Source organism: Cnephaeus nilssonii (genome assembly GCF_951640355.1).
Source record: "Cnephaeus nilssonii genome assembly, chromosome: 7".
Classification (NCBI taxonomy): Eukaryota; Metazoa; Chordata; class Mammalia; order Chiroptera; family Vespertilionidae; genus Cnephaeus; species Cnephaeus nilssonii.
In genome coordinates, this window is record NC_137078.1 from 27,951,870 (window position 1) to 27,974,236 (window position 22,367).

General features: G+C 42.8%; 1 protein-coding gene across 1 annotated transcript in view; it reads right to left on the reverse strand.

The window, feature by feature from the left end:
- The window catches only part of MBOAT1 (membrane bound glycerophospholipid O-acyltransferase 1), a 107,272-nt gene that overhangs the window by 18,194 nt on the left and 66,711 nt on the right, over positions 1–22,367 (reverse strand). The window contains exons 5-10 of the mRNA XM_079778072.1: positions 14,187–14,242; positions 11,660–11,714; positions 9,699–9,882; positions 7,312–7,504; positions 3,007–3,110; positions 685–749 (exon numbers count right to left, since the gene is read on the reverse strand). Coding sequence (XP_079634198.1) covers positions 685–749; positions 3,007–3,110; positions 7,312–7,504; positions 9,699–9,882; positions 11,660–11,714; positions 14,187–14,242 — 657 coding nt within the window. The remainder of the gene's footprint in view (positions 1–684; positions 750–3,006; positions 3,111–7,311; positions 7,505–9,698; positions 9,883–11,659; positions 11,715–14,186; positions 14,243–22,367) is intronic.

Here is a 22,367-nt window from a genome sequence, read left to right on the forward strand (position 1 = left end):
CTCCCTGCACTTATATGATAGGAATATTCACTAGCTAGAGTTTCAAAGATAGTATATTATTCCGGGATAACATATTATCAGTTCCATAATAAGTAATGTTTTTAATTTTGGAATGTGTAAGGAAACAGAAATATCAATAAAAATACAAACTTTAAAAGCACAAACATCTGGGGTAGCATAAAGCTTTCAATGTTAGGGATAAATACCAGGATTTCAGTGGTTGGATGCTGACAATGTCCGTCTTTGACATCTGATCAACAGGCTCTCCTCTAGGTTAGATGTAGCGCAGCACAGAGGTTAAGAGCCTGGCTCTGCAGATGGTCTGCTTGGACTCTTATCTATTACTCATTCGCTGGGTGAGCTTGGGCAAGTTACAGAACCCTTCTGTGCCTCAATTTGCTCATCTGCAAAATGGGGATAATAACTACCAACATCTCAAAGGATTAAATGAGTGCCTGGTACATAGTAATGGCAGGATTAAATGTTTGATACATTAAAATAAACATGCTCTATTATTTGATCTTCTCAAATCACTATATTTCTACTTTTTTTACTTAGAGGGCATAGATGTTCATATAAAACAAAAGTGTCAGATGACATTACTACTATTGCTGTTCATCTAACAACTCCCATCTAAACATATCCCAGTGCCGTGAGGAATGAGGTCACTTTTGTTTTTCTTACCGCTTTAGCCAAGTAGCTGTCTGAATATTCCAGTTGCCTAGGTACATTTTGAAACTTGTAGCAGTCTAAAAAGAAGGAAGTAACACCTATCATTAGCTTTAAAAATACCCCAAGTAATGGAAAGTCCTCCCCAGAATTTCCCTGGCAGCAGACCAAAAGTGCTGTTTCACTAGTGACTCCTCGGTCAAGAGTGCATCAGCTGTTCCACTGAAGGCAGGAACATCCTGATGTTTATGAGACTGACGAACACTTGGCTTGCAAAGTCTCAATTTTTCTCAATTTATTTTCAAATTATAGGAAAACTTGAAGGAATGTTTTGTGGGTTTTCCATCCTCTCTGGTTTAAAAAAAAATTTTAAGTCATCTGAATTTTAAAACTAAATACCTTAAAAGGGGATTTGCCCTAGGAAAAGTTTAATCGTGTGAATTGAGTGCCTTTATGGAGACAGCTGCAATGTTACTGTCATCTTTTCACTGTGTTGCCATCTATAAACTAGGTCAGTCTTGTGAAGTTATTCTACAAACAGCTGCACAGGTTCAAATGCTTCCCGTTGTATTTAGAATAGTGAGAGATTTTACACATGAAGGAGTCACAATACAGAAAAGAAAGAAATATCACCAAACTGGCAATGACACAAAGAAATCAACCTCTGGGGAAGACACTTTCGAAAACAAGCCATGAACAAGGTTTCCTCATTTAAAAAAAAAAAAAAAAGTCTTAGCAAAGGCTAGTTGGCGGTGGAAAGCATGAAACGAACATTCAAGAACCAGATGCCTAGTGAAGGTAGGAAGTACAAGTGCCGCTTTTTTCTGTTTCAACCATAAGAAAATCTTAGATAGGTCACACACTGGCCTAATGTAATATGTTTAGAAAGAAAGAAGAGAAGGAGAGAAGAAGAAAGATCATCAGTAGATGTAAATAGACAGATTTTGTATTGTGAGCTTTTATTTCAAAGCCCTAAGGACTTCTATGTATCCATATCTTCTATGGCTAATAAAATGTCATACACACAGCTTGTAGGAACCTTAACTAAATCGGACTGCCTTGGTTTTCTTTAGCTCCTTCCTCTATAGCAACTCGATTGAAAATGCAAAGCTCCTCCTTCTGGTTTTTCTTTATAACAAACACATAACTTAATAAGTTGGCCCTTCACCCTGAACACATGCCCAGTGAAATGACTGTCTTTGTGTGCACAGCGGAGGAGACTGGGGGGCAGCCGGAGGTCAGAGGGAACCCCCGTGAAGGACATTCACCCACAGCAGCCAGCACTGGTCCAAGAGTTTTGAGGGAGAGAAGAATTTTGGTAGAAACAGGGAGGCAAGCCATAACACCTGTAGACTCCCTCTGACATCATCTGTATAGGAGCGAGAAGCATGGAGATTATCTACGTTGCTTTTCTGAAAATGAGAAAGGTTGTTCCTGAGGCTGGAGCTTGTCCATTTAGGATGAAGAGAAGACTCAGGCATCAAGAAGGTGGAAGGTATCCCCCCGCCCCAAGACTTCTTGTGGCCTAGTGTCCACCTAACGTGGGTGGCAGATGGAAAGTCTCCAGGGCCCTGGCTTCTTGCTCTCCCTGCATATCCCCTTCCAGCCACGAACCCGAGTCACCTGGCGGGAGAACCAACACTCTGCCTGCTGAGAACCATGCCCCACTCCATCCCGCTGCCAGGGGAATTGGGTCTGCGACGTGGTCTTCCTATGAGTTCTCACTGCTGACAAGGCCAAGGAAGCCAAGTGACATGGCCCCAAGGAGACCACCTGAGGATATTTTTCCATTGACTTTTTTAGAGAGGGAAAGAGAGAGAAACATCGATGTGAGAGAAACACATTGATTGGTTGCCTCCTGCACGAGCCCCGACCAGGGTCCGGGAGGAGCCTGCAACTAAGGTACCTGCCCTTGACCGGAATGGAACCCAGGACCCTTTGGTCCGCAGACCAATGCTTTATCTGCTGAGCCAAACCAGCTAGGGCCAGTCTGTGTTCTTGACTGAAGGAAGTAGAACGTGAACAAGAGAAAATGGATTCTGTACCTTCACGTTGAAGGCACAGTAATGGAAACAACAAAAGAGATTTTCCTGGCTCTTTTTCAGATTTTCTTGTGTCATTATTCCTTGAACCATTAAAACTATCAAGAAAGTATCTTTTAAAAATAAAATAAAACAAAGAGGAAAAATATTCCAAGATGTACCAAGTCCCGGAGACTGCTGGCCCTGGCATTCCCTATAGCAGACCTCGATGAAGAAGATCCCTGGACACTGCACTCAACGTAAACCACTGCTTTATAAGCGATCGCAGCTGGATTCAAAAGCACCATAGACTCACCTCTATTTTCCAGATGTTTAGGTTAGAAAGCAGATCCCAACAGAAATTTCCATTCTGATCCACTCCGCTGAACCCAAAGCCAGCTGCGTTATTCACGGCATCAGCTAAGGTTTTCAAAACAACACGTTAGGATACGGAACAAAAGTCACATTGTCGCTTTAAAAGGTCCCAATGTCTGTCTCGCTTTAAGGCTGAGAGATAGGTGGCAGTTTCCTCAGAAAGGACACCAAAAAGATTTAAAGGGCCTGGTGCCATGGTGAATCAGAGAAACATGTGTGGCTTTTTGGTGACCTCAATTTTTATTCATTTTTATTCATTCACTGGCATTTAGTGAGCACCTGATAGGTAAGAAGAAGGGCACTAGATGCTCATAGAATACAACACGGGAATGAGAGGAAGGAAGAACCAAAACGAAGCAAGATACAGGAGGACTTAGTGACCCGCTGGATATAGGAGGAGAAAGGGAAGAAGGGAAAATATACTTAAGCTCAGAAGCAGAGACGGGAAGAAGAAACGAGGGACCCGTGGAGGTCCAAGAGCCGTCATCAAAGACGGCAGGACGTTAACTGGTAAGACAGCACTGAGTCGGGAGACGCAGCTTTGAAAAGGAAAGCGCAGCTCATTCTGAACATAGGAAGCGCGACAGGCCGGAAGGATATCAGCTGGGGCTGCTGAGATGCAGTTAGAAACGTTCAGATTACAAGAAGAAGGGAGCTAGAGATGTGAAATGGGGACCAGCTGCCATGGAGACCACACGTGGACACAATACCGAAGTCGTCCCGCCCATAAAGTCCGTCTGAAAGCTCCTGCTACCATTGTTAGGTGACTTCACGGAACCCTAAGAAAGGTCCCCCTGCAGGGAGCGTGCACTTCTCATCAAATCCTTTAACGAAATGCTTTTTGTAAACAAAGACCTGATGAAACCAATAACTTCACTACAGTGACCAGAGAGCCATCCTCTCACTTCAGTGGTCTTATTTCAAGTTCACTGGTTCTTTTTTAAAAGAAAATCCTGTAATGAAACTGATGAAAGCACAGCACGGCAGGTACAGCCTGAGATCGGGAGGAGACCGTAGAAGACCTTCCTTCCCTGCAGCTCTGTTCCTCTGGGTCTAGAATTCAGGCCCAACTCCAGAGGGACTTCTGACGGCTGCTCTACAGGAGAACACCTGTTCTGTTTGTCTCCTTCATAGCTGATGATTTAACGTCGCTTATCTTACACTTGGCTTCACTGTAAAACGGTCTGGTTTCCTTTAGAAGAGAGGAGGAAAGTGCCGAGTCCTGATACGTCAGTCTCCCAGGCCAACTGGATGGGAGCTCAGTGGAAAAGCAAAGCAAGAGTGGGCCAGTTAAGCAACTAATAGTTTTAACTGTGTGGGCACAAATGTGTGAAGGACAGAAGATAAACTAATCTGGGGGAAGAGCCCTTGAGGTCTGTGTTGACAACTGAAAACGGGGCTGGACTGGCCGTGCTGGGACCCCTGAATGCCTGGTCCCACCTCCAGCCTCAGCTCTGGCTGACCAGGCCTGATCTAAAAAAATCAGAATAATAACTACCCTGTGTTTGTGTGTTCGCGCACGAGCACACTTGCTATCTTTTAGGATTCTGTAACTCACTCTACAGGCATTTCTCATGGAATACAGCTCACAGAGGCGTGAACACAGTGGTGAGGGGTGGGCTCTGGGGGTCGATCTCCTGGGCTCCTCTCTCCACGTCGGCATCAGAGTAAATGCATGGCCTTGGGCGAGTTCTTGAACTTGTAGAAACCTATTCTTTTGAGTATAAAATGGCTATAATAATGTTACCTATTTTAAAGGGATGTTGAAAAATTGGCTTTATATTGTACATGGCTCTAATATATCAATACAGATAAATTAATTCAGACACCCACATTTTACAGTTTGTTTTCTTTAGAACACAGCCTGGGCTAAAGTTGAGTCTCACTAATTAGTGGGGGGGGGGGGGGAGAGACAGAACTGTACACTAAATCAAAAGAAAATAGCTGTATTATTTCACTATAAACAGTAACTAGAACTAGGCTAACGCAGTGTAGCTCAGCTGAGATTCATCAAGAGGCCAGCTTTACGGATTAAATTTATAATCATGTATAATTAGTACATCAATTATATGTAAATGGTGTTTTAAGCAGCTGGATAAAACAATTACTCAGTTAAGCAGTTTAAATATTCCCTGTCATACTATTCACTGCTACTTTATTTATAAATAATACACAGGTTAATTGCAGACCAGCCCACGCAACCTAAACTGTAACGAACTTCAGATTGAGGCCATACACATTAATGAAGTGTTCTATGGAAGCTACCAAAAAAGATAAGGGGGGGGGGGCGGAGAAAAGAAAAAGAGCCAAGTCCACAGAGAAAGCTACCCACAAAGCTATTCTACCCTCCTAATAGCTGGGGAACTCCCCAAAGCACAGAACAGTGCCAGGCACCCCCGTTCCCTGGGACCCCCGCCCCACCTAGACCCGCAGGCACAACCCACCTCATAGACTTTCCCTCTGAGGCCATGGAATGGCCTTTCTTTCCTCCTTAAAGCAGGAGCCGATTTAGTCCAGAAGCCAGCCCATTAACCCTGAGATACAGAATGTGGGAGTGGAAGGGGAGGGAGAGGAGAGAGAGGAGGAGGATAAGTGAGGAAGTAGAAGGTAGTAAAGGGAGTGAGCAGTTCTCTCTCCATCTCACACACACACACAAACACGCACGAATATGCACACACGCACACACGCACGCACGCGCTGAGCTTAGATCAAAGTGAAAATACAATTTCACATAGAAAAATAGCCTGGTGTTCCAAGTAAGGTTCCAGCCACAGAAGGGATAATGCCTACCTCCTAAGGAAATGACTTTTAGATAATAAAGCAACTGCAGAAAAAGGAATGAGATACAAGGAGACTTTTGAAGGCTCCCTGATGACCACATTTGTCCTCTCCTCTGCCCACCCCTGGGACAGCCCCTGATGTGAACTGCTTTGTTGGTGCCCACGTCTATGGTCCCACAGAGCGTGACAATCTTGAGGATGGAAAACATGTCTTATTTTTTAATTCCTCGTAGCACAGAAGATGGTACTCAGCAAAAACTCCTTGAATTAAACTGAATGTGACAAGAAACAAAATTTTAAGAAGCTCTAAGTGAGATTTCTCTGGCCAAATGTTACATACGTACTATTTGGACCAAACTTCTCCCTGAACAACGACCCTTAGAAATAATGTGGACCGGGAGCTGGGGAGCTAACTCTGCTTAATGGATAGAGTTCCTGCTTGGGGTGATGGGAACAGCTCTGGGGGTGGAGGGTGGAGACGGTTGCACAACCACCTCAATGTGGTAAAAATGGTAAATTTCCGCTGTGTATACTTTTACCACAATGAAAATAATAAATGGGGAAAAAAATAGTAGCTACACCTTGGGGCTAAAACCTTGGAGCATGAAATGAGAAAAGAGGAACTCAGAAATGCCACGCCCTCACTCATGAAATATGGGCTAAGCACTGGGATCTGAGTTTAATAACCTATTCAGCTTTATAAACAGTCACTGCTCTGGGACATCAAACCTGTCACTTCAGCTACGAGGTTAAACTCCCATTCCTGAAAGGGTCCAGATGTAAAATGCACACAGCTGCCGTGCCTTATCCAAGTCCTTTACCATTCCTGTAAGTAAATGGAAGGGTGTACTGCTCACTCAGCTAAGCTGCAAACGTTTCCAGTCTAAAACTGTTTGAAAAGATAAGCGAGAAACTTAGTACTGACTAAGGTACATCACAGGGAAAGAAAAAAGTGTGTTAAAACCAAATTAAGTTGAACTTTCTACCTTAAAAAAAAAAATCAGTTGAAGTCAGCTTCTCTCCAAGGCATAAAAGCTTAACCAACTATTTCTTTAAAAGTGTAACCTAAATTGGCATGTGTGTGGGTAAAATTAATGTGTATCCAACATTGTATACTGCCCAGAAAAATTACAAGAAAGCCGGGTCATTCTGGAATTCTCCCCTAACCGCCCATTGCACTAAATGGCCATTTGACTGGTGGAAGAAGCAGCTTCCTAGGCGAGCCATCTGTTAGTAACACTGGGTTTAAACCAGGACTGCTTTCTCCTTATCACGCACAATTGGGTTTATGATGGCGGCAAAGAGGAGAGCTTCCCTGGGGAGCAGAAAATGACGCTGACTCCACTGCTTCCCATTACGTATTGGGCTTGTTTTGGTTAGGTGATCCGAAATATTGTTCTGGCAAAGCCAACCAATGAGTGTCATTTTCCACCCCCCTTCATTTAGGGCCACTCCATCAAACTTACCTAACGTCCAGGCCAAGTAGTACTTGGGCTTTGAGGCTTGCATGACAACATATAAGTAGCCCAGCCGCGTCAGAAAGTTTGCCTTATGGACAAACCAGTCATCGGCCAGGCAGGCGACCGGGAAGGTCTTCGTGAGCGTCAAAAACAACAGGAGAGACACCCCGGTCACGCACAGCTTGTGGATCACTGCTCCCTGGAATGAGGGGGGAACGTCAGGGGGGACCGCTCAGAAGATTCTGTAGGAGGAAGACAGTTTGGCCAGGGCCCATGGAGAGCAAAGCTGTTCGGACGGCTGCTCTGGCCACGTTCCCTGACGGAGTGGCGACAGGCGTTCTTCCTCGCGGCACAAATGGCACGAGAGGCAGGGTGCTCTATTTAGATGCAAAGCATACTTCACGCTGGAGGACTGAAGGCGTCTAAAATGGAACAAAACTTTTACCAGCAAATTCTACCAACAAAGGGTAGATGGTTTCATTACCCAAAACAGGAGAGAAACAGATACTACAGGGTGGCAGTCTTCCATCCGAAAGAAATAGTCATTTGCCTCCCACTTCTGTAGCCAGCAGCCAAGGAAATGGGTTGGAATGGCCAGCAAGGAGGCCAGAGCTTAGTTCGGAAGATTCCGTGTGTGTGATGAAATGCCTGCGCCAGGACACGGCAGGTAATGGAAAGCTTTAGAAACCCTCCAGGAAGGATGAATGTAGCCTGCTCTGGGGTTAAGATGTACTGACATTTTATTTTATTTTGCTAATCCTCACCAGAGGGTATTTTCCCCCCAGTGATTTTTACAGAGTGGAAAGGAGGGAGGTAGGGGGAGATAGAAAGAGAAACATCCATGTGAGAGTGACACATGGACTAGTTGCCTCCCGCACACCACCCCAACCAGGGCCAGGGTCGGAACCTGCAACCCAGGTACATGCCCTTGACCTGGAATCAAACCTGAGACCCTTCAGTGTGTGGGCTAACACTCTAACCACTGAGCCACACCGGTCAGGGAATGTACTGACATTTATTTTTATTTTTTTATACTGACATTTTAAATTCCTCTGGATGGAGTGATTTTGCCCAGTTTCCCTGGCATTCCAGGGAATGTCATTTAACATCAACACAATTATAATTCCCAACTTTATAAAAACAGACGCCTTAACTGTAATAAAGGGATAGTAACAGCACCTCCCTCAGAGGGTGGGCTGGGTTTTAAGTGAATGAATATAAGGTACCGAGAACAGTGCCTGGCTCCCCCTTAAATGCTCACCACACTTAGTCACTGATGGAGCACCAGTCCCCCGACTTAGCTCATGGGAGCCAGCCCCTCCCATTGATGTGTCTTTAGCCAAAACACAGCCTCCCCGCTTCACTCTCTCTGTGCACAAAAATGCAAGAGTCTCCTGGAGAGTGATATTCATTAAGACGCAATAATAATAATATTTTCTAAGCAGAAGCATGTGAAACACAAAAGCACTACTGTGACAGACATGTGGAAACACCTGTGGTTACTTTGATGTCTTATCGCCATGGTGACTTCACTCCTACTTTGTTTCAGTAACAAGTTGGAGCCGAGACATTTGACGAACTAGAAGGTGCTGAGGAGCCTTGTCAAAACCATCTGAAAATTCATGCTTAATTAATAAGTCACTTAAATTTTCAAATACTTAATTTTGCCTAGACTTTAGCATTTATGGAATATTTGAATTATCCTGATTTTCTCCCTTATCCAATTTTCCCCATTCCTTTAATTAATGACAAATTTCCCTTAAATATAGGATAGTTCATCTGAATAAGTTTACCATATTTGTAAAGTTCACTAAGTTACCCTATGTAGACTACTTTGAGATGAATAAAATTCAGATTGGAATTAAAAAGTTATTTCAAGAAACCATCTTAAACTCTCTCAAAGGCACTAAAACCAAGCTTGGGGCAGTGTAAAACTGGTTTCCCTGGAAACAAGTGGGTTCTCCAATAAAAAGCACATTTATTCTGGTCCCCACTTCCTCCCCCACCCCCAGCTTTTATGAATATTATCCTTTGGCTGTGTATTAATTTATATTCGTAAAGACAAAACACCCATAAATTTGAATGTGTTAGCTAGTACAGCGCTGAGAACATTGTAGGCACTAAATATTGGCTGGTTGACTAATGGATGGATTGCTTTAATATTCCCAGCCAATGACCAGCTCTGTGAAATAAGCATCTGTTTCTCCAATACAGAGAACGGCAAATAAATGCCAATACCAGTCTTTTAAACAAATGGAGGGAAAAGTTATTGGCCAAACTTTCTGTTAAACTGCTTGGCTTTTGAATTAGAACAATTATTAGTGAGAGTCAGCCCTGGCAGCAAAACTCTATACTTGGGGCCTCTGGGTAAACACGTGGCACTAAAAACTTACAGTGGGAGAAGGTTCTGGCAGGCGGTGGAAACCTTTCTCCTTCCAGTTCACTTCCAGCAGCTTCATGTGTATATGTCTCCCCTCGATGAAGGCTATATAGTCCTTGAAGTTGTTACACGGTCCAGCTATGACACTCATGAAGTTGAGAAGGTAGCTTAAGTATTCCAAAAAAGAGGGTTTTACTCTGTGAAAATAAAGTTTTTTAAAAAGGTTGAAAAGTATTCAGTCTTTAATTTTTCTTTCATATTTTCAAATAAGCAAATCGTAAACACGAGTGTTATCTTTACAGTTTATTCAACATAACAGGATCTTTCCTTGTTCTGTTTCTCTAAAACTCCGCCTAAGAGAGAAATCTTGTTGAAAGGAAAAGTTAATGAGGTGAGTGGCTCAGAGAGGCAGCACTCCGTGGCGCCCTCTGCTGACGGATCACTACCATAAGCACGGAGGGTGGGGTCTAGAGCAAAGGCAACTCTGAGGCTGCAAAATGCTTTCTCATCAACCTTAGCAGTCTACAGGAGAAGGTGAAGGTGAAGGTAATAAATATAAGGCAGGGGTTGGGGGGATCTAAACCTACTGTTACTTGATTGAGATGCTTTCAAATAGGAAAACTCCCTCCCAATTACTAAAATAAACACAAAACAAAGGATGAGTGGAACCAGTTTCTACTTGAAGAAGCCACACAAAAACACCGCTGTAAACAGTCTCTTGTCTGCTTTGGCATCCAGGCATGAGGTCAACAGACAAGGGTAGCAGCAGGGAAAATAGTCTGTAGGAGCCATTCTGTGTAGTCCTTTAATGGCATTTGGAGGGGCATGCTCTTCCAGCAAGACAGAATTGTGGGGAAAGGCTTCCTAAAATGCCATTGGTGACCAGTGAGTTATGCCTATAGCACTTACACACCCATAATGCTCAGCAAAGAACTTGACTCAGAAGACTCTTCCAATGATCTTCCATTGGTTCCAAGTCTCAAATTATTAATGAAGAAAGGAGGCACTCAATCTCCTTACCACCTGGGACCCTCTCACTCTTCCCAGTTATCTCCTCCTACTACACTCTAGTAGGAGCTCTCGGCCAGGGCTGCACACCATCCCCAATATGCTACCCCACATGTCATTTCTATTTTCATATGCTATTCTCCTACTTTGCATAGCCTCCTCCCTCTCGAGCACCCACCCCCTTTCTACTGCATGTCAACACTGGCCAAAGTCCACCTTCATCAGCCTTCCTCCTTCCTCCTCTCCCCAGCCAGTATTCTCTCTACAGCTTTACCTCCTATGTTTTTTCATGCTGGCATTTAATCATACTAATTTGCATTGATAACTGTTTCTTGAGGACCTGAGACACATGCCCCATAAAAATAGTTCTGAAATAGACATAACAACCCCAGTGAAGCAGAATCCTGCAAAACTAACAAAATCAGAGATCCATTTACTCTCTGGCCCAGCAATCCCACTTCTGGGAATCGATCCTAAAGCTCTACCCAAACTCATCAGAAATGACCTATGCACAAGGTTATTCATCATTTACTATTTGCAAAAGCAAAAGACTGGTAGACGCCCAAGGGTCCATCAATAGCAGATTCATTAAATAAACGCTATTACATACACATAGTGAAGCTCATATGCAAATATTTTTAAAAATGAAGATCTCACCCTGGCTCAGTTGGTTGGAGCATTATCCTGTACACCAAAAAGGTTGTGGATTCGATTCCCAGTCAGAGCACACAAGGGAAGCAACTTATTGATGCTTCTCTCTCTCTCTCTCTCTCTCTCTCTCTCTCTCTCTCTCTCTCCCTCCCTCCCCTCTCTCTCCCCCACCCTCCCTTCCTCCCTCCCTCTCCCTTTCTCTATAAAATCAATTTTTAAAAAAAAACATATCCTCAGGTGCGGATTTAAAAAAATGAAGATCTCTAGATATTGATATACAAAGCACTCAAGAATATGCTGTTAAATTTAACTTACTTTACAGCAAGTCGGTGTTGCTCAGCAGACAGGTCTTCAGCTCTTCGACCTAGTCCTATGAAAAAGAAAACATTTAGAAATGTTTTCAGTGAAGTAGATAACTTATCTTAAGAGAAGCTTATAAAACTCATCTGAAAAAAAGTGATTAATTATTGTTTCATAAATCAAAGCTTTCTTTTTTTTTTTTAAATGCCCTGGATCAAAGCACTACCCCACAAGTCCATGTGTAAGGAAAGTCTCTACAGCTTCTTATGAAGAGGGGAGAATTCAGAGCTATTCCAAGTCGATTCACACGGTAGGACATGGATCACAGAGCACCCTCCACAACTCCTACACTCCTTACTACGCTGAATATATATGCTTTTGTTGCTACAAAGAAACATAAGCCTAACTTTGCAGCCTACACCAGCATAAATACTTCTCCGAAATGCTGGGTGAAGACGCCTGGTACAAGCTGAGAGAATGGGTGTGGAATGTAATGAGGAAAGAAATAGGGACTTTTCTCTCCCAAAACACAGGAAACGTAATCCTGAATGCAGGGAAAACACAGAGGAATTCTTGGGAGGTTTTACTTCTTTTAAGATTCATCCATGCCAGAAAAACTCCCAACCAAATCACATTTGTGCTTCCCATAAAATGTACGTTACCTGAGTGTCAAAGAAACTGGAGGGTCATCTCATAAGCATCAGAAATTTCAGAGGGAAGGGGGGAGAGGGCAGGAAGAATTTAACCAAAGAACTTATCTATATATATAAAAGCCTAAGCGACCGTTACAACCAAACGACCAGAATGCTATGACATGCACTGACCACCAGGAAGCAGATGCTCAACGCAGGAGCTGCCCCCTGGTGGTCAGTACGCTCCCACAGTGGGAGCGCCACTCAGCCAGAAGCCGGGCTCATGGCTGGGGCTCCTCCCTGGCCTCCTGTCGCTTCGGCACTGCTATATCCCTCGGCGGGGGGTGTTGATTGGGGGTGGGGGACAGGGATGGCGGATTGCTGGGTCCCGGATTGTGAGAGGGTGCAGGCCAGGCTGAGTGGATCCCACCCGTGCACCTGGCCTCTAGTAAGCCTATATGCATAAACCATGGACATAGACAACAGTGCAGTGAAGGCCTCAGAGGGGGAAGTGGGCAGAGGGGGGAAATGGGGGACATCTGTAATACTTTCAATAATAAAAATAAAATTTTAAAAGTAACTGTATATTCAGCTAAGACTGATATGGTCACCAATCATAAAGGCAACTCAAAAACAAGCCTAAGAGAAGGCAGAGTGGTTCCAGAATTTACTTCTGCCTCCCACACACAAGAGAAAAAGACAAAGGCAAACAAACATTTTTCTGTATGTAAGTGATGTTCCAGAAAATAAACCGAGAATGCTTACAAAAGTAAATTCAGGCAAAAAGCCTGTATAAAAAACAAAAGTAAATTAAGCAAAAAACCATAAGAAGCAGTGTTTTTTTTAAAAAAATCACACTCACTTTTTTTTACAACCTCATCAAATAGTACAAATCGGGCAATCCCAGAAATTAAAGTGATTTTAGTTATTGATTTATGTTGCAGATGTTAGTCTCTAACCGCTACCAAGTTGGTTTTCAGGTACAATAACACTAACCAACTCACCCTGGTTTGCTCAGGACCTTGTCAATTTGGGCACTAAAAATCTCATATCTCAGGAAACCTCTCAGTTCTGGGCAAATCAGGACAATTATCACCCTAGAAAGATTCCATCCTTTGTATAAAATTACCCAGTTCTCTACAGAATGACTAAGTCACTAAATATGAATGAGAAACACACAGAGTCAAAATGAAATTGGTTTCCAAGCTTTAAGGGAAACAAGACTAGTGGAGACTGTACAGCTCAATCTGTCAACACTTGAAGACGTGTCAGCCGTCAGAAAGCATTTGCCAGAGAGGAACAAATCCTCAGATTATCCTTTTACTAATTGCACCTGGCATCGAGTAAGCCCATCTTCCGGCCAGTGAAAGTGCCATTCTCCTTCCCCGGGACCCAGTTTTAATAGTGGAAATAAAATTTTCTGGCCATTTTTAGAAAGTGTCTGAGTAAAGAAAATGTTCATTTTTTATAAAAAGAGAAGAGCTTCCTCTCCCAGCTTTTTTGTAGGGTCAGGCTAATCTCATTAGATAATTGTCCAAGCAAAACAAACAAACAAAAAACTAGCATTAAAAATTGGTTAACCAGCCAGGGTTGTTTAATCTTTTATTACCTCATGAGCTTCTCAGAGATTTGAAAAGGAAGGGCAGAGAGCACCATAAGTTAACTTAAATTTAAAACATTGTAAAAGTAAACAGAAAACCCACTGTTCTCAATGCAAATATTTCGGCAAATTTAGGCTACAGATCCAGGAGGGAAATCATAAATAATAGCTAGGAAAGTTACAACTACAATTTAAGAGGCCTACAAATTTTGGACAAGATCTTCCAGCACTTGTCTAAACTTGGGACAGTGTACAGAATATAAAAAATGTCAGGTGGCCTCAGAACAAGGAGGAAGGATGTTTTTCTCACCATCGTGAACTTGGAATGCCAAGGTTGTGATCTTCTGAGTGACAATCATCAGAGGCCTAAAAGAAAGATGGAAAATAATCAAGATTAGCAAAAGTGCCACTGCAACTTTTATTCTCTTTCTCTACATCAGGAGTGGGGGACGTCTGGCCCGCGGGCTGTATAAGGCCCACGAAATCAATCGGTCTGGTCCTGCCAAGGCATTAGGGGTGAGTGAATTAAATGTTTGACCAAATATAGCAGGCTAATTTTTAAGTTGATAATTTTGTATGACCCACAAATGATGTTATAAATACCCAAATGGCTCTTGGCAGAAATAAGGTTCCCCACCCCTGATCTAGAAAATGAAAAGGCATTTCACAGAATGCATGGAAATGTGTGTAAATCATGTATCTGTAAGCTAGAATTCATAAAGAACTCTGACAATTCAATAATTAAAAGACACCCAATTTAAAAATGGCCAAAGGATCTGAATAGACATTTCTTAAAAAATATATACAAATGGTGATAAGCACATGAAAGGACGTTCAACAGTGACTAGTTATAAGAGAAATGCAAATCAAACCATAATGAGATACCATTTCTCAAGCAGTAAAAGGACTGGAATCAAAAAGACAGATAACAGGTGTTAGCCAGGAGGTGGAGAATTGCAACCCTTGTACATTGCTGGTGGGAATATTAAAAGGTGCAGCTGCTTTAGAAACAATCTGGCAGTATCTCAAAAAGTTAAACATAGAGTTACCATAGAACCAAGCAATCGCACTCCTAGGTATATTCTCATGAGAAATAAGAATATGTCTACACAAAAAATTGTACACACATGTTCAGAGCAACATTATTCATAATAGCCCCAAAGGAAATTACCCAAATGTCCGTCAACTGGTGAATCGATAAATAAAATGATATAAATATTATTCTGTAATAACAAGAATAAAGTACTGATACATGCTACAATATGCATCGACCTTAAAAACATGCTAAGTAAAAGAAACCAGACACAAAAAAAGCCATATTTTATATGGTTTCATTCATATGAAATGTCTAGAACAGGCAAATCTACAGAGAAAGGAAGTAGACTGCTAGGTGCCTAGACTTGGGGAAATGGGAGAAAATGGGGAGTGATAGCTAATGCATACACATTTCTTTTGAGAGTGATGAAAATGTAAAATTAATTGTGGTGAATAGTTGTACTCTATAATTTACTCAGCAAATATGCAAAAACAACCCACTGAATTGTATACTTTAAATGGGTAAATTGTATGGTATATGAATTGTTTATCTCAACAAAACTACAATATTTCAAATGCACCTGTTTTTCCAATTGTCTACCCTAGTTTAGTACTTTTAGTAGCTCAATTCTTGCCCAAGACAAGATAAAATCCCACTGCTTTAACAACCATCGTTTCTTTCAAACCTTCTTAATTTATCCTGGTTTTCTGATCTCCTTCTACAACTTCTTACTGAATTGGTAACTCTGACCCCTAGGGACTGATGCCTCATTTATAGGCAATGCTGAGGCTATGATCAATGTCCTACAGCAGTGTCCCCGAAGGACCCCGGGATGCCACACAGCCTCAGTGCCCGGAGCTCAGGCCAGGCCCAGGTGCGTGGAGGATGGAATCGGACACAAGTGTGATGTGTGTCACCTGCACTTAGCCACCACTTTGAGTCCATTTTCCTCTTTAATGCTTCTCATTCTGATGCCCACTTTCCATCTCTTTGGCATAATAAGCATGGTATATTTTAAACTATCAATGTAAACTGACAAGATAAAGCATTTTCAAGAAAGTACCAACAAATACACTTTGAAATCTTAATCCTTACACCCAGCATTATATCTTATTTGCAAAAGCCCAGTGGCCAATGGCCATTGTTTGAAACAAGATTCTGAATGCTGCGCATAAGGCTAAGAGATGAGTGAGTCTGACTGGGGAAGGGAAGGCACCTGTGGTCTGCCGGGACTGGCGAGAAGAAGGTGTGGCACACAAGGGAGCCACCGAGGTGGCCATGCCAAGGCAGCAAGACGTGCTCAGAGCTAACACTGAGGTGACTACTCTCTTTTATACTGAAAAAAATAGCTGCCTTTCCAGAACACTGAGAGTTGGGTCCCAGAAATAAAGGCTCCCCGTACGCTTCCTAGAAGATCAAATTGATCTTACAGACCAGACCAGACCTGTGCAGCTACTTGATATTCAATGAGGCCTCTGACCCACCGTGTATAAGAGATGCCAAGAGCTGTTTTCCTTGAGAGGGACTCACGTTAAGCATCACATGGAAGGTAGTTTCTAATGTGACCTTCAAAGCAGTTACAGTTTTCTTTGCAAAGCCTTTTTTCTCCTGCAAGATTAAAAATCCCACTCTTCCTTGCACAAATCCCAGTACAAAATTTTTATTATTTTTTAAACATATTTTTATTTATTTCAGAGAGAAAGAAAGAGGGAGAGAGAGATAGAAATATCCATGAGAGAGAAACATGGATCAGTTGCCTCCTGCATGCCCCCTACTCACGATTGAGTCAGCAATTCGGCATCTGCCCAGACCTGGAATCGAACCGTGGCCTCCTGGTTCACAGGTCGACACTCAACCACTGAGGCACCACAGCTGGGCCCAGTACAAAATTTTTAAATTTGAGGCACACTCTCTGGTGCCTATGCAATTTGCAAACCAAGTAAGTTCCTACATTTTATTTCATTCACAAAAATACATTTATTTTTAGGCCCTTAAAATATAGATATCAACAAAGATATAAAATAGCTCAAGAAATTAACCTACCTTTCTATCTCTGTAGAAATACAGCATTTGTTTCCCTCCATCTGGGGTTCAATTTAATATATTCCATGATTTGACACATGTCCAGCAAGGCATGTGGTAGTCTGATGTCCACCTACAGGGTGGCCCTGAGAACGCATCACTGACCGGCTCCAGCTGTGCCCCCTGGTTCTGCCACCTTGTCTGTGCGAAGCCCACGTCTCCAGGCCTGTCTCTCATACTTCTGTTCCTATCCTGGCATGGTTTCCTCTGCCCTGGGGGATTTTAGCTCAATGATTTCCCATTGAACTTGCCAAAACTTAGAACAGCACCGCAGCCCAAGACCTCTCTTCCTTCTGATCCCCTCTCATCTCAGGTCAGACATGCTTTCAATCTGATGGCTCTCCCAGCCTCATGCAGTGGCCTCCCCATTTCCCCTCCCAGGCATTTCACCCCATAAATCTCTCATACTTCTGTTCCTATCTTGGCATCTGCTCCTCAGAGAACCTAGACCAATGCAATTCGTAATAATGAATAGATCAACGTCAATAAATAACTACTCAATATGAAACCAGCACCACTAGGTTTATGTAAAAACCATATTGCTGTCCTTGTTTAGAAAAAAAAATGTCCCTTTTCTGGGAAAAGAAGAAGCTCTGGATCAAATATTGTTACACATCATCCAGATGATCCTTTCCACAATATACTGCTTCTGGTCAGACATCTGAAGAAGTTTCTAGCATCTTAAATAAAAAACATCTCACACATGTGGTCACTGATAAATAACAGACTGATGACCTATGAAAAAGCAGATCTGAAATCCTCAAACTAAAACCTGTTCACTGAAAAGAATGAATTTAGAATCCTCCCACATTCTTACTTCTCCGAGGGTGTAAGAGCCATATGCTCTTCTTGCTCAGAGAAAAGTCCTCTCTGAACACATTTTCATTGATCAACTTATTTAAACTTATGGGTAGATCAGATGCCAAACTTTCATTGCACAAGTTACTGAGATTCAGATCCGTGAAAAATAATTTAAAATAAATTATTTATTTAATTTAAAATAAACTCAGCTCAGCTGGTGTGGCTCGGTGGTTAAGCGTCAACCTATGAACCAGGAGGTCATGGTTCGATTCCTGGTCAGGGCACATGCCGGGTAGCGCGCGTAATCCCCCACTGGGGAGCATGCAGGAGGCAGCCAATTGATGATTCTTTCATCATTGATATTTCTATCTCTCTCTCCCTCTCCCTTCCTCTCTGAAATCAATAAAAATATATTTTAAAATAAAACTCAAATACCATCCATGATGCATTCCAATAAAAATATAACACAATCTAAGACATGCTTGTTGATTTGTGGCTGGAACTCATGCTTTCTTTTTTTTTTTTTTTTTTTGCAAAAATGCAAAACCCAGCATCCACAAGCACCTACTACGAACGCAGGAAGGACATAAAAAGGCCCCTTGATGCAGCCAAAGAACAGGACAATGAGGCCTTAGAACTTGAGCTGCACTCAGATTTTCCACCCCTGTAGAGTATGCCCTGTCCTTGGGTTTGTAAACACCAGTCAGCTGGCACCGGGCACTTGAATCCATGGGAACCATCTGACCACTATGAAATGAAGGTTTGAGTCCAGCATGGTTGAGGTAGAACCACTTCTTTTTTGTCCCATGAATTCTTTTCATGATTAAAAAAGAAAAGCCAAAGAAAACCATTTATTTTCTTCCTAAACTGAAGATTATTAGTCGAATTTAGATAAGGAAATATAGGGGGGAATTAAAGGAAAACAGTCAGTTGGAGATGTGTTTAAAGCAAAAAAAAAAAAAAGACAGAACAATGCTATCTACTTCCCCCTCCTCTCCTACCCCCACAAAATCAATGCCTCCTGATACAGATGTTAGGCAAATTACCAGAAGTGGTATCCATTCATCCATTTCCATTTTCCCATACCAACTCCCAACAGAAAAATAACCTAGTCTTTAAAACATTAAACAAAATTCAGTTTTGAGCAATAGTTCAATAAAACGTACCTGTTTTACCTTAATCTTTGGACCTAAAGTGGTTAAGTTCTCTGTGCTGGTAAAGGTAGGGTGAGATAATGTAGTCATCAAAAGCGCCAACCAGTCACACAACTGGCTGGCCAGCATCAAGATGGATCTGACATTCAAGGATCTTCTACAACAGGTCATTTTAGATCCAAAATTAAGAATAGAATTACCATATGACCCAGCAATCCCTTTTCTGGTTCTCTACTTGAAACTTTTATTCACAAAGATACATATACCCCTATGTTCCTTGTAGCATTATTCACAGTGGCCATGACATAGAAACAATAGAAGTGTCCTTCAAGAGAATTGGACAAAGATGTGGTACATACACACAATGGAATACTGCTCAGCCATGAGAAAAGGTGAAATACTGCCATTTGATGGACCTTGAAAATATTATCCTTGCCCTTGCCAGTTTGGCTCAATGGATAGAGCGTCGGCCTGCGGACTGGGGGGTCCCAGGTTCGATTCCAGCCAAGGGCAAATGTCCGGGTTGCGGGCTTGATCCCCACTAGGGGACGTGCAGGAGGCAGCCAATCAATGATTCTCTCTCCTCATTGATGTTTCTCTCTCTCCCTCACCCTTCCTCTCTGAAATCAATAAAGAAATATATTTTTTTAAAAAAGAAAATATTATCCTAAGTGAAGTAAGTGACTTAGAAAAAAGGCTAAGAACCATCTGATTTCACTAATATCCTATATAATAAAGAGGTAATATGCAAATTGACCGTCACTCCAACCCACAAGATGGCCTCCCCCATGTGGTCAAAGATGGCAGCCCCCATATGGACACAAGATGGCTACTACAAGATGGCCAGCAGGGGAGGGCAGTTGTGGGCGAACAGGCCAGCAGGGGAGGGCAGTTGGGAGGGACCAGGTCTGTAGGAGAGGGAAGTTGAGGGAGACAAGGCCTGCAGAGGAGGGTAGTTGGGGGAGACCAGGCCTGAAGGGGAGGGCAGTTAGGGGTGGCCGGGCCAGCAGGGGAGGGCAGTTAGGCACCGATCAGGCTGACAGGGGAGTGGTTAGGGGGTGATCAGGCTGGCAGGCAGGCGAGCAGTTGGGAGCCAGCTGTCCCGGATTGTGAGAGGGATGTCCAACTGCTGGCAGTCGGACATCCCCCAAAGGGTCCCAGATTTGAGAGGGTGCAGGCTGGGCTGAGGCACACACACACACACACACACACCCTGTGCATTAATTTCATGCACCGGGCCTCTAGTGTGGGATATAAAATGGAAACTCATGGACACAGCAGAGTCCTTGCTGCTGCCCTCAGAAGCACCTTGATCTGCACCCTTTGTGAGCAACAAAGAAGAATCAGTTCTACCGCAAACTTCAAAGGAATCCAGGACCAGCTTTATCACAAGCAAGTGTTGAGCTTCCCTCAGTAGCAAATGTTCTAGTTACTTTATGTTTGTATTACTTCTTTGTTTATAATGCAAAGCCACGTGTGATATTTATATACTTAAGAAAGCGAGGAGTCAGGCAAGCAAGAAGTCTGGCACGAGTACAGCAAACTTCTAATCCGCGGCAACCTAGGCCGGGACGGCCAATGTGCACAGCAACCAGAGGGGCCAAGGCGCAATGCACACTGTGCACCCCACAGCCTGGAGCCAGTAGCTGAGGGTCCCAACCCCTCAGCCTGGGCCCAGCCTTGTCTCCCTGCTGCTCCTGCCCTGGCTGAACCCCCTGCTCCCTGGATTTCTTACTAAATGACATTACAGCTTTAGTGGAGTGTTCCCAGATGCCTTTCAACTGTGCCAATGTGAAGGGACTCCAGGAGTCACAGAAAAGAGTGTGCACAGCTCCATTGGCTTCCTAGTGCTTCCCCTGAAGGTCGGGAACCCTGAGACTCGGTTCAGAGCTCCTGGTATCTGTGTAGAACCAGACAGGGCCAAGCAGAGCAGAATGGGCCGTATACCCTTTCCACGCCTCTTTTCAAAGATTTCATCCCTGTACTTGGGCATTCAACAACAACAAAATCATCAGTTCCCCATTTTAAGAGGAACTCACCACATAAACGCTGTATAACCTGGGAACTCATGTCTTCAGAATGAAATTCCAGGTGATGTGCTAATTATTAAAAAGCTGGCACAGCCTGACGGAGAAGCATGAAATAATCAAATACAGAAATCTGTTGGCAAATAATCTTTTTTCCATCATGGGGAACCCAATTATTTGCACTTACTGGGCTGGTCAGATAGAGTGACCAGGGTGTCATTAATAGAAGAAAACCTTTGCCATGGAACAAAAGGGCAAATGGTCTCCACCACTAGGCGTGCGGGCAAGTGACACCACTCCTTTGGGTTACAAGGAACAAAACAGGGTAACAGGGAGCACAAATGGCTATTGTTCTACTCCTGTAGGCTACAGCTCTTCAAAATATGCATGCAAATATATTTAAATAACACTTAGGGTGTCTCATTATTATAATCATTTAATAGAATAAAAAAATTACTGAAATCCCCTCAGAACCACTGTCTTGGCATTTTGATTACTTCCTTCCCCTCTCTTTTCTCTACACTCATAAAAATGTAGAAAATGTGTCTGCATTCATAAAAATGACATCTTAATACATGTATTTGTTTTGTGGTTTTTACCTTCCATTATTGTGTAAGCACTTCCCAGCATCATTAAACATTCTTTGAAGACATCATTTTCAATGGGTGCATTTTAGTTCCATCATTTAATCATTCACTTCTTTTGAGCCATGTAGGAGACTTCTAATTTTTCACTATTATTCAAAACAGTTGAACATGCTTATGAATACATTTGATTTCCTTAAGGTAATTCAATTCCTAGGAATTGATCCTATTGCAGGATATGAACTTCTAAAAAATTCTTGCTTGAATTTTATGGCTAAATTGCCTTTTCAGAAGAGTTGTACCACTTTATACTCCCACTAGCAGTGTATAAGAGTTCTCCTTTCATAATGTTTTCAAAAACACATGGGCAACGCACGTTGCCAACGTGGTGGGAGAGCAATTGTCTGCCTGAATCTAGCCTGCCCTGCAGAGAAAAGGGGTTCTTGTTGCTGCTTTCCTCAGAAGAAAACCTTTCTGTAAGCAACAAAGAATCAGTTCATAATCACAAACTAAAAAGGAATCAAGTACCAGCCTTATCACAAGCAATTGTTCCGCTTCCCCCAGAAGATCAGTCAATGCTCTAGTATCTCTAACAGCCCGCATTCACAGAGAAAGCATGGGGGGCATTCGCCACTACACATATTGACATAAACTGGATCAGCAGCACTAATAGGTGTCCCTTGTGTGTTACCCTCACCGTTACCACCAGTCTAGCCCATGGAAACCTGCTCACGTTCAGAATGATAAAATTCCAAGCACCAGAATCGTCTAAAGTACAGCCAGTTTATGTGTTCCTCAAAATTAAAA